The sequence below is a fragment of the Colias eurytheme genome, chromosome 4 (assembly GCF_061535395.1).
Source record: "Colias eurytheme isolate Ceu_HAF_F1 chromosome 4, ilColEury1 Martin Lab GWU primary, whole genome shotgun sequence".
NCBI classification, from domain to species: domain Eukaryota; kingdom Metazoa; phylum Arthropoda; class Insecta; order Lepidoptera; family Pieridae; genus Colias; species Colias eurytheme.
In genome coordinates, this window is record NC_142983.1 from 4,919,556 (window position 1) to 4,933,655 (window position 14,100).

Genomic DNA, 14,100 nt, shown 5'->3' on the forward strand with positions numbered 1-14,100 from the left:
AAATAAGGTAGGTAAGGTATAGAAAATTGCTAGACTGTATAATATTATTGCTAAAAAAAGGTATAGCATAAAACTACGAAAAACTAAAGAAAACTTAGTTTATTTGAAAGAATCCAGCGTAAAATTTTCGTTATTAGTTTAACTTCAAAATCTATACCCGTGTTTCATTCGCTTTAGCTGTAAAGTTAAATTAGATGTCCGTAATATTAAAAAAAGGGAAGCTTATAGGTTTTAATAAAAAGCAACGGGCGGCAAGGAGTTCACTCAGCAAATAGCCACAATGCCGCAGACCACGTATTAGTTGGCTCCATTAACATAAGTAACTTATCGTTGCTATCATCGTGCTGCGTTTTACTGATGTTGAATATTATCTAACAAATTAAATTATTTGCGTTGTTATTTTTATTTCTTTATGCCACTTTTTGAGAATTTAATGAGTTCTTCTCTTGCTAAGTAACTATATCTATAAATTTTTGACGGAAAAAAGTTTATAATGCTCTAGGTTAATATTTATGTAACACTCTATGTTTGCCAAAATCCCACCATTTATTTAATAAAGACCACTATCAGTCCCTATTTATTCGTAGTGTTCCCTGCACTTAAAACAAATGCACAAGACTTATTGGAAGATTTAGGACATACCTAATCTACCACGCGCTGGCGAAATAGTTGGTAGATATTTGTTCTAGTCGGCTGGTTTGTGAAACTATATGGTGATGAAAACCTATTATATACATATAAATCATCGAGATATATTACTAGAGGGGTTATTCCAAACAAAAACATTGCGCGCGGCCGATGTGGTGGGGTACGTGTGGAACGAGCGAGGCGTGGCTTCAAGTTCAAAGATTAAGCAATGCGTGCAGATGCGACACATTGTGCAATCTGTTTACTCGGTACTATCTGGTGGTACTGATACTAGGGAATTAATAAAACGAGGATTTTATATTAAACTATGTATTTTAATTTCCTTTAAATAATATCAATTTATTAAGCTTTTGTCGTTTTGTGTAGTAATCAATAGTTTTATCAGTTTTTGCTTCATGATGTAATTTAAATGGATACGATGATTCAATGTTGATGGCGTTTACGTATAAGAAACTCACATTTTGAAAAATCTCACGCGAGATTCGAGGATGGGGGAGGGGTTGAATAAATTCTCACGACATCTCACCAGGGGGGGAGGGAGGTGCAGAAAATTTAAAAAAACACCTCACGTAATTTATGGACGCCCCCTTACTCGATCACAATTTTTGTAACTTTACTATAAACGGAACTACATTTAAAAATATACTTTATTTATTGAGTTATAAGGTTGCTTCCATTCTGTTTATTTACATTCTCAAAAACATCAATCGCTGCAGAGGTGGCTTGCGACAAAGGCGGCTTGTGTCAAAGGCCTCGGCGATATCATTTAAGAACATAATATTATGTACTTTAGGCAAACTTGTTAAAAGATCTATTTTACTTTCTTATTAGTCCATTTGACAAGGATATTGGGTAAGATACCTATTGGAATAATTTTATTATTATGTATGTACTTATTAAATCCGCGAATAAAAAAAAATTTTAGTCGTGAATATAGAAATTGGGTCGCATTTTTTTAATCCGCGAATAGTGAAAACACGAATAAAGGAAGCGCGATTAAGGAACTTTTACTGTATTAGTTTCTGTGAATGTTGTGTTTATTTGTAATTGTTGTGCATAATAATTTATAAATCCTATTGGAACAACTATTGATTAGGCTTTTTTTAATAAATAAAAATAGGTAAATAAATAAATATTACTTAATATAACCTACCGTTTTACTTTGCGTAGTCGGGTAAAAGTATAAATATTTAGGTACTACACCACGGTAATCTTTCCTAGTAGATATTGTATATACATAGTTAAAAAAATCCAGTTACATTTTTTTAACAGACTCATCGATAGTGTCACGTCTGTGCTGTTAGTCTATGAAAAATGGCGCGAAACGCAGAACGCGTGGTGATTTTTCGCAAAATGATAACAATATTAGTAAAATGCATGACTTACTCATAATAAGGAAACTTACTGGTGAAATGTCACTCCTCGGGCTTTGTTTGTATTATGGGAACTGTTAAAACAATATCTAAGCAAACACGAAGGCATTTTGAACAGAGCAATAACACGTGTTGACGCGGCAAGCGGGGGGCACAGTCCGACACAGACTAAAGAGACTTGTGATTCTTACCTCTAGCTCGTGTTACAGAGAGTGTAGTAGCGATCGCCTCTCTAGTACGTAGTACATTCTATCTCGATGATATAAATAGATAATTTAATCTTTTAAAGCTCTTCTTGATTGAAGTTTTTATCACTGAGCCACCAGTATTCTCATTACGTACGCATGACTGATCATTATTCAAACTTACAATCGACTTAGTGTAACCACTTGAATGCATTATTTAACGAAACACTTTAAATAAATTTACAGACAACCGAGAATTTATTTTTTATTTTATCAATAGTTTACTTTACTATGAAAATGTTACTGTTTCATTTCTTATTTAAAAGGGAGAAAAAAGGAAAATAATGAATAAAACCAGCACTAAATGAATCTAGAGAAGGTTTCGTTAATTTCAAATTTTTATCAGTTTATTATCGACCCTCTAAAATAACTACGCGTTCTAACTAAGAGGTTTGTTGAAAGCTATCACTTACTGCGCCAACGAAGCGCTCATTAATAATACCTATCCAACATGTAACATATTATGTCTATCGTAGTAACATAATAATTGATTAAGACTAGTTTAATAAGGAATTTAAATCGAATAGACGCAAATGTATTGCAAAATGGCCAAAAATATAATACAAATGAGGGCGCTTATGCACTACAAGGAATTTACTGTCCGGCATTCCGATTTTTTACGGTCCGGTTTGTCATGAAAAAACCGATGAATTGGCTTGTGCTCCTGTCCATCTTTACTCGGATCAGTGCGGTACAGTTCAAGGAAGTTCAGCGGTATAATGCTATCATAAATGATTGTTTTTGCATTTTACTGGATGTGGATGTGGATGTGGATGTGAATGTGAATGTGAATGTGAATGTGAACAACGAACAACGAACAACGAACAACGAACAACGAACAACGAACAACGAACAACGAACAACGAACAACGAACAACGAACAACGAACAACGAACAACGAACAACGAACAACGAACAACGAACAACGAACAACGAACAACGAACAACGAACAACGAACAACGAACAACGAACAACGAACAACGAACAACGAACAACGAACAACGAACAACGAACAACGAACAACGAACAACGAACAACGAACAACGAACAACGAACAACGAACAACGAACAACGAACAACGAACAACGAACAACGAACAACGAACAACGAACAACGAACAACGAACAACGAACAACGAACAACGAACAACGAACAACGAACAACGAACAACGAACAACGAACAACGAACAACGAACAACGAACAACGAACAACGAACAACGAACAACGAACAACGAACATAGAACAACGAACAACGAACAACGAACAACGAACAACGAACATCGAACAACGAACAACGAACAACGAACAACGAACAACGAACAACGAACAACGAACAACAAACAACGAACAACGAACAATGTGAATGTGAATGTGAATGTGAATTTGAATGTGAATGTGAATGTGAATGTGAACATTCACAAACAAAACACAAACACAAACACAAACACGAACAACGAATATCGAACAACGAACAACGAACAACGAACAACGAACACCGAACAACGAACAACGAACAACGAACAACGAACAACGAACAACGAACAACGAACAACGAACAACGAACAACGAACAAAGAACAACGAACAACGAACAACGAACAATGTGAATGTGAATGTGAATGTGAATGTGAACATACACAAACACAAACACAAACACGAACAACGAACAATGTGAATGTGAATGTGAATGTGAATGTGAATGTGAATGTGAATGTGAACATACACAAACACAAACACAAACACAAACACAAACACGAACAACGAACATCGAACAACGAACAACGAACAACGAACAACGAACAACTAACAACGAACAACGAACAACGAACAACGAACAACGATCAACGAACAACGAACAACGAACAACGAACAACGAACAACGAACAACGAACAACGAACAACGAACAACGAACAACGAACAACGAACAACGAACAACGAACAACGAACAACGAACAACGAACAACGTGAATGTGAATGTGAATGTGAATGTGAATGTGAACATACACAAACACAAACACAAACACGAACAACGAACATCGAACAACGAACAACGAACAACGAACAACTAACAACGAACAACGAACAACGAACAATGTGAATGTGAATTTGAATGTGAATGTGAATGTGAACATACACAAACACAAACACAAACACAAACACAAACACGAACAACGAACATCGAACAACGAACAACGAACAACGAACAACGAACAACGAACAACGAACAACGAACAACGAACAACGAACAACGAACAACGAACAACGAACAACGAACAACGAACAACGAACAACGAACAACGAACAACGAACAACGAACAACGAACAACGAACAACGAACAACGAACAACGAACAACGAACAACGAACAACGAACAACGAACAACGAACAACGAACAACGAACAACGAACAACGAACAACGAACAACGAACAACGAACAACGAACAACGAACAACGAACAACGAACAACGAAGAACGAACAATGTGAATGTGAATGTGAATGTGAATGTGAATGTGAATGTGAATGTGAATGTGAATGTGAATGTGAATGTGAATGTGAATGTGAATGTGAATGTGAATGTGAATGTGAATGTGAATGTGAATGTGAATGTGAATGTGAATGTGAATGTGAATGTGAATGTGAATGTGAATGTGAATGTGAATGTGAATGTGAATGTGAATGTGAATGTGAATGTGAATGTGAATGTGAATGTGAATGTGAATGTGAATGTGAATGTGAATGTGAATGTGAATGTGAATGTGAATGTGAATGTGAATGTGAATGTGAATGTGAATGTGAATGTGAATGTGAATGTGAATGTGAAAGTGAAAGTGAAAGTGAATGTGAATGTGAAGTATATGTAATGATTGATCATTTCACGAAATGGTTGCATTTCATGATGTGGCTTACATAGAAATCGTTGAATCGTCAACGTTTCACGATTTTGTCATCCACATTTGGCCAGATCGTATAAAATATAGGGAGTCCATAAAGTATTAAAAGAATATTTAATTATATTATATTATTCAGAAAATTTTAAAAACTGGTTTATTGTCATTTGTCTTTCAAGTTAGTGCTGCGGCGGCAGCCGGCAAGTGCCAGAAGCGAATCGTTTCTGTAATAGGAAATAGTTAGGTTAGGTTAGGTTAGACTTTGTTAAAACAACGCCAGAAGCGAATCGCTTTTTCGAAAAGAAACAATTACAATGATATACTGGGATATATAAATATAATTATAGGATTTTAGACGCATTTTTTTTAATATAAGATATCCGCAGTTTCCGTAGTACTCGAACCTCTTCGTCGTAAATTCTTTGCTATGTCTTTCTTCATATTTTAATTAAACGAACGAGCAAACGAATTATGAAGTTGTTAACTGCGAATAATAAAATTTTCGCCAGCGGCCGCCATCTCCACACATAAACACAGCGCTTGCAGCGCCTCTACCAATGATTAATGTAACTACTTTACGATATGATCAAATAATTTTGATCATTTAATAAATAAGACCAATTAATAAATAAGATTTATTTTCTATAAGTTGAAAATCAACATGCAAACATTCTTTTACATGTTAGCAAAAGTTATTGAAGTAGGTATGCGATTTTTCATCAATTTGTTTTTCGAAAACAACAGATTTTTTTTTCAAATTATCGCCTATTTTTTTTTTATCGGGGTTTGGGGGCCCTTTTAACCTCGGGGCCCTGGGCTGCAGCCCATAAAGCCCATGGGTAGATCCGGCCCTGCTTGCTCCCACGTATTTTCAGTTAACTATTAATAGATTTTATGCATAATAAATATACACTGAATTTCTTATTATTGCGCCTTTCGAAATAATTCAGGTATAAAAAATGTATATGCTGAAAGCTTTTTTACGAAATTTCCACATGCATCGGTGTTAAAAACAAAATATTTTATTTACATTTATAAATAAGCAACGCTACAACGCATGCGCAGTATCCAGTTTGCTCTTCGCTGTAAAAAGTTTTCAGTCAGCGCGCTTTAGTAATATCGGAAAGTCGTTACAACTTTCCCGTTTTTACCGCGATCCCGACCAAACAAAAACTGAGACGAACTGCGTTATGGACTACACCAGAAATATTATCCTTTTCATAATTTGTTCAAGTTTGTATTACTTTTATTTATGTATACATATTATATTACATATTTTTTAATCATGAATAGTATTGCGTGCTGAAACTTTTTGCGTGTACCTTATTTTCTCGTCAACTTGAACTTTGATTATAGTCGTTTGCTCTGATAAAGTTTGTAATAACCAAGTAAGAACCCAATATCGAATTATGTTCTGATTATTTTGTGGTTCACGCGATCCACCGTAAATATTGAATGAGGCATAAAATGCGGTTATTAAAGTTAATTAAAACGTAATTACGAAAACTTTTTATAGCGGTAAAAATTACATTATTGCCAATCAATATTAAATGAAGCGTGATATTATAATCTTTTCGTTGTTGTAGATAAAGTTTTAAAGTCTATTTGTATGTCATGTAAAATAAATGTTTGAAGTTTTATAAAAACTTGTTATAAATCCTTTTTAATTACAGAATGTGTTGCTGTAAATATAGATAGGATAGAGGTACCAGCCACAGTCGAATTAGGTACTGAGTCAATAGTACTGGACTGTCAGTATAGTACAAAAACTGCAAATCCAGCCGGTCTTGTGGTGAAATGGTTCTTTAATGGATCTTCAGGGCTGGTGTATCAGTGGATACCACCTCTACGACCGCAGGTCATTGGGCTGTTAAAAGGAAAAGTTGATATGAGCTTTAGAATTTCAGGTAAGAAAGTATTGTTGATACATCAGTTGATGTTTTCATCCAAAATTAAGCAACATTTTATTTATCATCGTTACTAGGTACCTACTTCTGTACCTACATTTATACATGGTTGTGTTAAGTTCACTTTATTTTTTGTAGTTTTTATTCTTCAGCACTAATTATGTAGTAGAGTAGACTGCTATTAGTTAAACCAGCTTTTACTTGAGTCACGGTTTCTCTTATTAAAAAAGCATTACATTGGTAAAGCGTTTTTAAAGATTCTAGAAGCATTTTCTTTAAAAAAGCTTTCCGTTACTATTTATATCTAAAAGAGTCATTTATTGAATTAAATATATTCACTTATTTGTCGATTGCTTTAAACATTTTCATGAGCATCAATTTTAATACTAAACAAAACCACTTACTGCATTAAAATCAAGTAGTTATACAAACGAACAACACGCAAATAAAAAATGAAACGTACGCTCAGTCACATCTCTTCACCATAAACTGTATCAAATAGAAACATAAATAGAACAATAAATTATATCAATACCAACCACACAGCAATAAAATACACAATCCCAATAACATTATACATTGTTACAGACGAGCCCCTACAAGCGTACCGCGCGATCAAAATTCAGAAACCCTCAACAAATCTCAGCGGGAACTACACGTGTGTCGTATCTACTTTCACCGAGGAAGACCAGCAAACGCGATCCATGATTGTATACAGTAAGATTTTACATACAACTAGCTGCCCTGGTAGACGTTGTTCTGCCCTATTGCCCCTTTTTCTCGTTTTTTTTCAATAAGATACCAATTAGCTAAGATGATAGAGCCGCTCTCGAGTTTTACGCTTAACAACACATTTGACAATATTTTTTATATTTAGATACTGCCCGTATAAAGATACCTTACAATGTACGAGTTGTGTTTCATGTTTGCTCGACTCATATTGCGTAACTATATATTGTAAATATAAAGTTAAGCAATATTAATAGAGCAAGCCATAAATGTAGAAGTTTTCTATCTAATAGTTCAGCAGAGGCTAACTGCTCAGCTAAAATTCGAAACTTGTATGAGATAATTTCTTCGTCGATTCTGTGTTTAAGTTTTGATTCTAGGTGTATATAGAAGTTTCTACGAGCTTTTTTTCTTGGTAGCTTCCATTCCCGTAATTATAGTATTATATCACAATACAGTTATACTTATTTCAGTAATCAACATTCAAAAATAAAATATATTTTGCAGGTCCAGCAAAAAAATTCCGATTCATACAAGAAAAAAAATATGTATTTTTAGTAACATTGATCTGTTTTGCACAAGACGTGTATCCAAATCCAGATATTTCCATATGGTCCCAGAGGTATGGAAAATGAAAAATTCAATAAAAATTTAAATTTATTCAATAATGTTTTATGTGGAGCCATTTGTATATTTCGTATTCTATGTTTATATTACAACGGCAATATAAAAAAGGATTATATTTTATTAAAGTAGTTTCAAAAAATTATTAGTAATAAGTTAACATATGTTTTATTTTAGTAAGTTACTGGAACAGGCTGTAAAAGAGTCGCAAATAAATTCTTGGGGTCTGTACACAGTAACCATAAAGGCAGTTGTACATGATGACGACGTCACTGGTCTCTATGAAGAGTTTGTGTGTGAATTATCTTTACCTCAAACAAACTATACGAGAAACCTTACAACTGTTTATTATCCCGGTAAGATATAACATTAATTCATAACTAAGTTCAATATTATCGTAATGAACAGTTTATATAAGACAGAAATAGTTCACAGAACTGAATTAATTATAAGATAAAATAATAATATTTACCAATACCAACATCTATTTATTGCTTTAGAGTTTCAAAAGTTAGAAATATTTTAAGAAGATGTTTTGTTTTTTGTAATCGTTTTTATTCATTTTCTATTTTAAGAATGCAAGTATAGAAAAAGTTTTCTTACCTAGCATAAATAGTGATAAAAAGGACATCTAAAATTACGGGAGTATTTTACACTACAAACTTATGAAGAAGTGATGAAATTACTTTTCAGGCCTCATGCCAACAGCCTACATATCCGCCTACGAGGTACAGAAGCCTCAACAACATCAAGCAAATAGTAAGATTTTAACTATTCCATTTCCAAAAATAATATGAATTTTGTAAAAATATCTTCTTACCGTGTAGCTTGCCTGGAATATTTAAATTCGGATCATACAGAATAAGATGGTTCTATTGTAATATTTAAACTCATCGTGCTTCGTTGATTTCTATGAACGACGTATTCTTCGAAGATACGCAGTTATGAAAAGATTGCAATGCAAACAATATTTCTTAAGACTACATTTCTATGAGATCATTTCAGTGGTTTTTACATGGACTGTCTTCATTTCAGGGACTTCGACCAACAGCGAACAATTTAAAATATTCCGAGACCTAATTTTAATGATGGCATTTTGTAACATTTTTAAAATAAAAACGTACTAAATTCGTAAAGCTGTATTTTATTCTGAATTCTTTTAACGATCATCTGTACATGTGCATCGTATGCATTTATCTCTAAATAGTTTAAAATTGAGTGTTACTCGAGGCGATAAAAGTTAAAATGTAAGTGAAATGACAATTTACCGCTTCCTGAGAGCCGCAGTAGCCTTGGAGTTTACGTGCTACACTTTAATATTACAAATAAAAGCTTTTTACTTCTTAGTGAGGCATTACTAAAGTAATATGTGTTAGGTTAAATGTTATTTAAACGTATATTTAATTTTATAGGCATGAAAAATGGTTTATATTGAAAAGTTTATGTTGGTGTTAAATTAAGGAAATAGGTAAGTACTTGAAATAAAGATCGACAGACTTGAATTTTCGGATAAAAAGATTTGTACAAATATATTATTTACGATGTTTTGAGTTAAATTAGTTATTGTCATAGGTCTTTCTATATTAGTAATAATGAAAACAGTTATTATTGTTACCAAATAATTTATATGTTTGACAATCAACCAAATTCGTATGTTAAAGCCTGTATTACAATGTATAACAAGTTTAGCCGCTGATTGTAAATGTCGTGGATTAAAATAAGCCTGCCTTTGAAGTTGAGATAGAAGGAACTCGCAGAAACGTTCATCGGTGGCGCGGATAAGAAAATGAAGTTAGCTAGATTGTAATAACACTACGTCTGTTCCGGGCGCCGCGAGTTTAGCGCAAAAGAGCCCGGCTCCTTCACTATCAGTTGATAACTTCGTAATTGCACTTTACTCTACGGAAATAGGCTAAAAGCGGGAACGATGCGAACACGTACTCATGGTACGTGCTTAGAAACATGCTGCATTGTTTAACTCTAAGTGAAACGTAGTAATAGAAACTCGAACCTCCCTTTGAAGTTCCAAAAACTATTTTGATTGGACGAGCTCTGTATATTTATGATGTATAATGTATGTAGTAGTATGCTCAATGTTGCATGAGGTTAACCGTTGTGTGGATTTAGAAAATTCTCGAAAGTTCGCTTTTAATTGATTTTTCTGCGTTCTCTTATTTGAATGTTTGCGGAGCTTGAGCTTAGGTTGAAAGCATTGAAATATAAAGCACCTTCCTAATGAAAATTGGTTTAACTTTGACGTATTTTCATTGAATCGATAAGGTCTCAAAAACTAGAGCGAATGACGGTTCTGTTTTATCCAGTCTTTTTTTTTGCAGTACGCTTTTCCAATGCACTAAGACTAATTAGTGGATTTTAATAAGTCAGTTTTTCCCTCGACTTAAAATATAAGTAAGTACTCATAAATACAAAGGATTTTCAAATAAAATCGTCTCCTACTTGACATTAATTCTTTGGTCAACTGAGATGACGGGAGTTAAATTTCCGCTGGGAGAGCTTTGAAGAGAGATCGAACCTGCTTCTAGCCGTATAGAAATATAATAACAAAATTTGAAAAGTTCTGCGGGTAGGTACCTCGAATTAAATGGATTTCGTATTAAATTATATTGTAATTTTATATTTTAAATGCACAAATTTATATTCTGATCATTATAATTGATGGATTTGAGTGTGATTAGAAAATTGCGATTTCAATATAAGTACTAGATAAAGCCCACGGCTTCACTTGCGTGTTATCGCGTTATAAAGTAGCATATGTGATCACACACTATAATGTAATCTCTGAACCAAATTTTCTACAAATCCATGGAGCTATTTTTGCGTGAAAGACTAACAAGCATCCATCTAACCTTCCATAAATCCATCCTTCTTCACCAACTTTTCGTCTAAGTAAAGTATAAATGAAAATTAGTAATAAGTTACTGAAAATATTTTCTGGTTAATTTATTATTTGCTTCCATTAATCCCTTCTTTAATTATTCAAGTTGAAATATTCACTACATTATATGGCGATAAGAATGGAAATACTTAGTGATTAAGCAAATTGTAGAGTAATATGATTACTCGTCATTACAATATTTAATATATTTCCAATAAACCACTAATTATTTGATGGAGCCGTTGAATATAGATTAATCCTCGGACCAGATCTCTCCTCTGTGGATTAATTGTATTGGACATAATGGTTTTAGCAATCAATATTTTATGATTAATTTATGTCCTTAAAACATCGAGTATACTATGTTTACATTCAGCGATGAAACGAATTAGGAATAATAATAGTTAAAAAAAACTAAAAAACACGCTTTTTATAGAAAACCGAACTAAAAAATAGAAAATTTTATCAAATTAGTGTATTGTCATCGGTCCTCAAATCTCAATAAATCTACAAAGTTTGAACGAAATCTGGCCGTTTAAATGGGTCAAAATCGCGCCCAAAGAAGTCGGTTACAAACAAACAAACATACCGGTGAAGCTAATATAAAGCGTGTAAAAACATGAGCTTTCATTTGTAAGGAAAAATCTAATGAAAAAATGCTATACAGCTGACTCTGATAATTTGATACAAGTTTAAAGTTAACTTTAGTTCTTACGCTCATTTATAAGTGTTAGAATGATAATTTTGAAGTCTTAATAAAGTCTCATAAAACTTTGTCAACGTTTTTGAAAATATTACTTAAATCTGCTTCTTGTTTATGTATGTCCGTTCATCCGTCTTGCTGTGCTTTTTATGTATCTGTTTCTCGTTACATCATAGATTTGAAGTTTGAATAATAACTGCTTCACCAATACTGTAATTTTTATCAAATTCGAAACATTCTGGTTTACAAAAACTTTTCAGAAAAATCAGTATGTATGGAATATAATTATAAATATTAAACATAGTAAGTATGCAAATTTTAAAGTATTTTAAATATTATTTATTTTTTGTATGTTTATTATGTTTCATTTTTTACTACTGTACACCCCACTGCTCTCTAGTACTTAATAGAGTTGGTCTTGCGATTGCTTTTAATCCCGGTGGAAACAAAATGACTTTCGTACGACAAACCTACAAAGCTGATACGAATACTGAAGAATTCGATTTCAATTTAACTAGGAAATAAATTGTTTTCAAAAAGTCGAACGATTTTGTGTACCTACATAGTTTTTTCTTATTTATTTTTATAGATTTTAGCTTTGATAGCTTAATACTTTTATACCCTTTATTCAATGCAAATTATTCATTACAAGACAAATTTTCCTCTGCATAGCTTTCATGCTAAGAAAAAAAAATCAAGGCAGCAAGAAATAATTATTCCGCTACGAATGCTGAACTCCTAGCCTAACAATAAATTAAACAGAATATCAAGCTCTTACGTCACCAATCTACTTATTCGTATTTGAGGTTTATGCAAATCCGCATAGACTATGTAATATTGAATTCCAGTAACGATAGCCGTCTTTTCAATCAAGTTAAGCCCGTCTAATCTCTAGTTGACAATATCAAGCGCATACTGATTACTGAGTGCTGTATCACTACGATAACTTTATATACATATACGTATCTATTATTACCACATAATCTTGATGGTCAGTGTTATAACGTTACTAATTTAATGCATTATAATGAAACTATTATTATTTATATTTGATTTTCTTGGTATAAGAGTGGATCAAATACTTTTATTCAACGACTCTACAAAAAAAGTAATTATTTTATTTTATTTCAAGTACATTTTTAAGTTATAGTCCATCAGTTAATTGACTGACAACATATTTAGTATTTACGAATAGGTACACTATTATTTTGCCCGCAAAAATCGTATCATAAAATCACTCCGTTACGATGTTAAAGAAAGAAAACGAACCAAGAAACACACTTTCACATTTTATAATATTAGTAGTAAGGATAAAAATATACCTTATAGGTGTTCAGATAAAGAAATCTAAAAATGGATGCGTGATCTCTATGCTCTACAATAATTATAAAAACTTTATTTTGTAATCGATAAAATCCTAAAAGCTATTTTTATCTGAACAATTCTTTTCAAACATAATAAAATGAAATGAGTATCTTTATTATTTGTGCTAACAAATTACTTAAGTACTACGTACTTAAAACGCTAAGCGAATAAACATGTTTGTAATATATTTCTCTGTAAGTGAATAAAATGTAATCTTTTTGAGAAATAAATGTCTATAACCGTATGAGTGGCTCATCTGAATATCATGTATAATAAACAAAATAATACGATAAACATAATTTCAGAAAATCCTTGTTTCTTTGACCTTAAAATAGGAGCCATCTCTTCAAGTGTTACAATAACTAATGAATATTCAAAGTTTAGTTTAGCGCGGGATAAGATTTACATAGTTCTGCTTTGCAGTCATAGATGGCTCTGCAACCAAAACAAGGAAAGCAAAATACATATATCTATAGCCACAGACTAATAATAACATACTACGTATACAATATATATAGCTATAGCTAAAGAGATAACTGGAGACTTTTATTGTTTAGAGCTGCTTCATTCGAACTCCTTACTTATATCCTCCTCCTCCTTATCCATAAATAATTCACTTTTATCTTCCTTTGAATTTGTTTCTCGCCAACGTAAATCGTTCAAAAGTAACTTGTATGAAGGAAAAATTTAATACCGACTGAAACTGTGGTAAAAAGTAC

General features: G+C 32.7%; 1 protein-coding gene across 1 annotated transcript; it reads left to right on the top strand.

The window, feature by feature from the left end:
• Positions 1–6,282: 6,282 nt before the first annotated feature.
• Positions 6,283–9,544, top strand: LOC149908924 (uncharacterized). The gene is made up of 7 exons (XM_090120256.1): positions 6,283–6,390; positions 6,831–7,064; positions 7,653–7,781; positions 8,301–8,415; positions 8,595–8,773; positions 9,111–9,176; positions 9,453–9,544. Exons 1-7 carry the CDS (start codon positions 6,348–6,350, stop codon positions 9,542–9,544), a joined length of 858 nt encoding a protein of 285 aa, XP_089976382.1. The 5' UTR covers positions 6,283–6,347.
• The last annotated feature ends 4,556 nt before the right edge of the window (positions 9,545–14,100 follow it).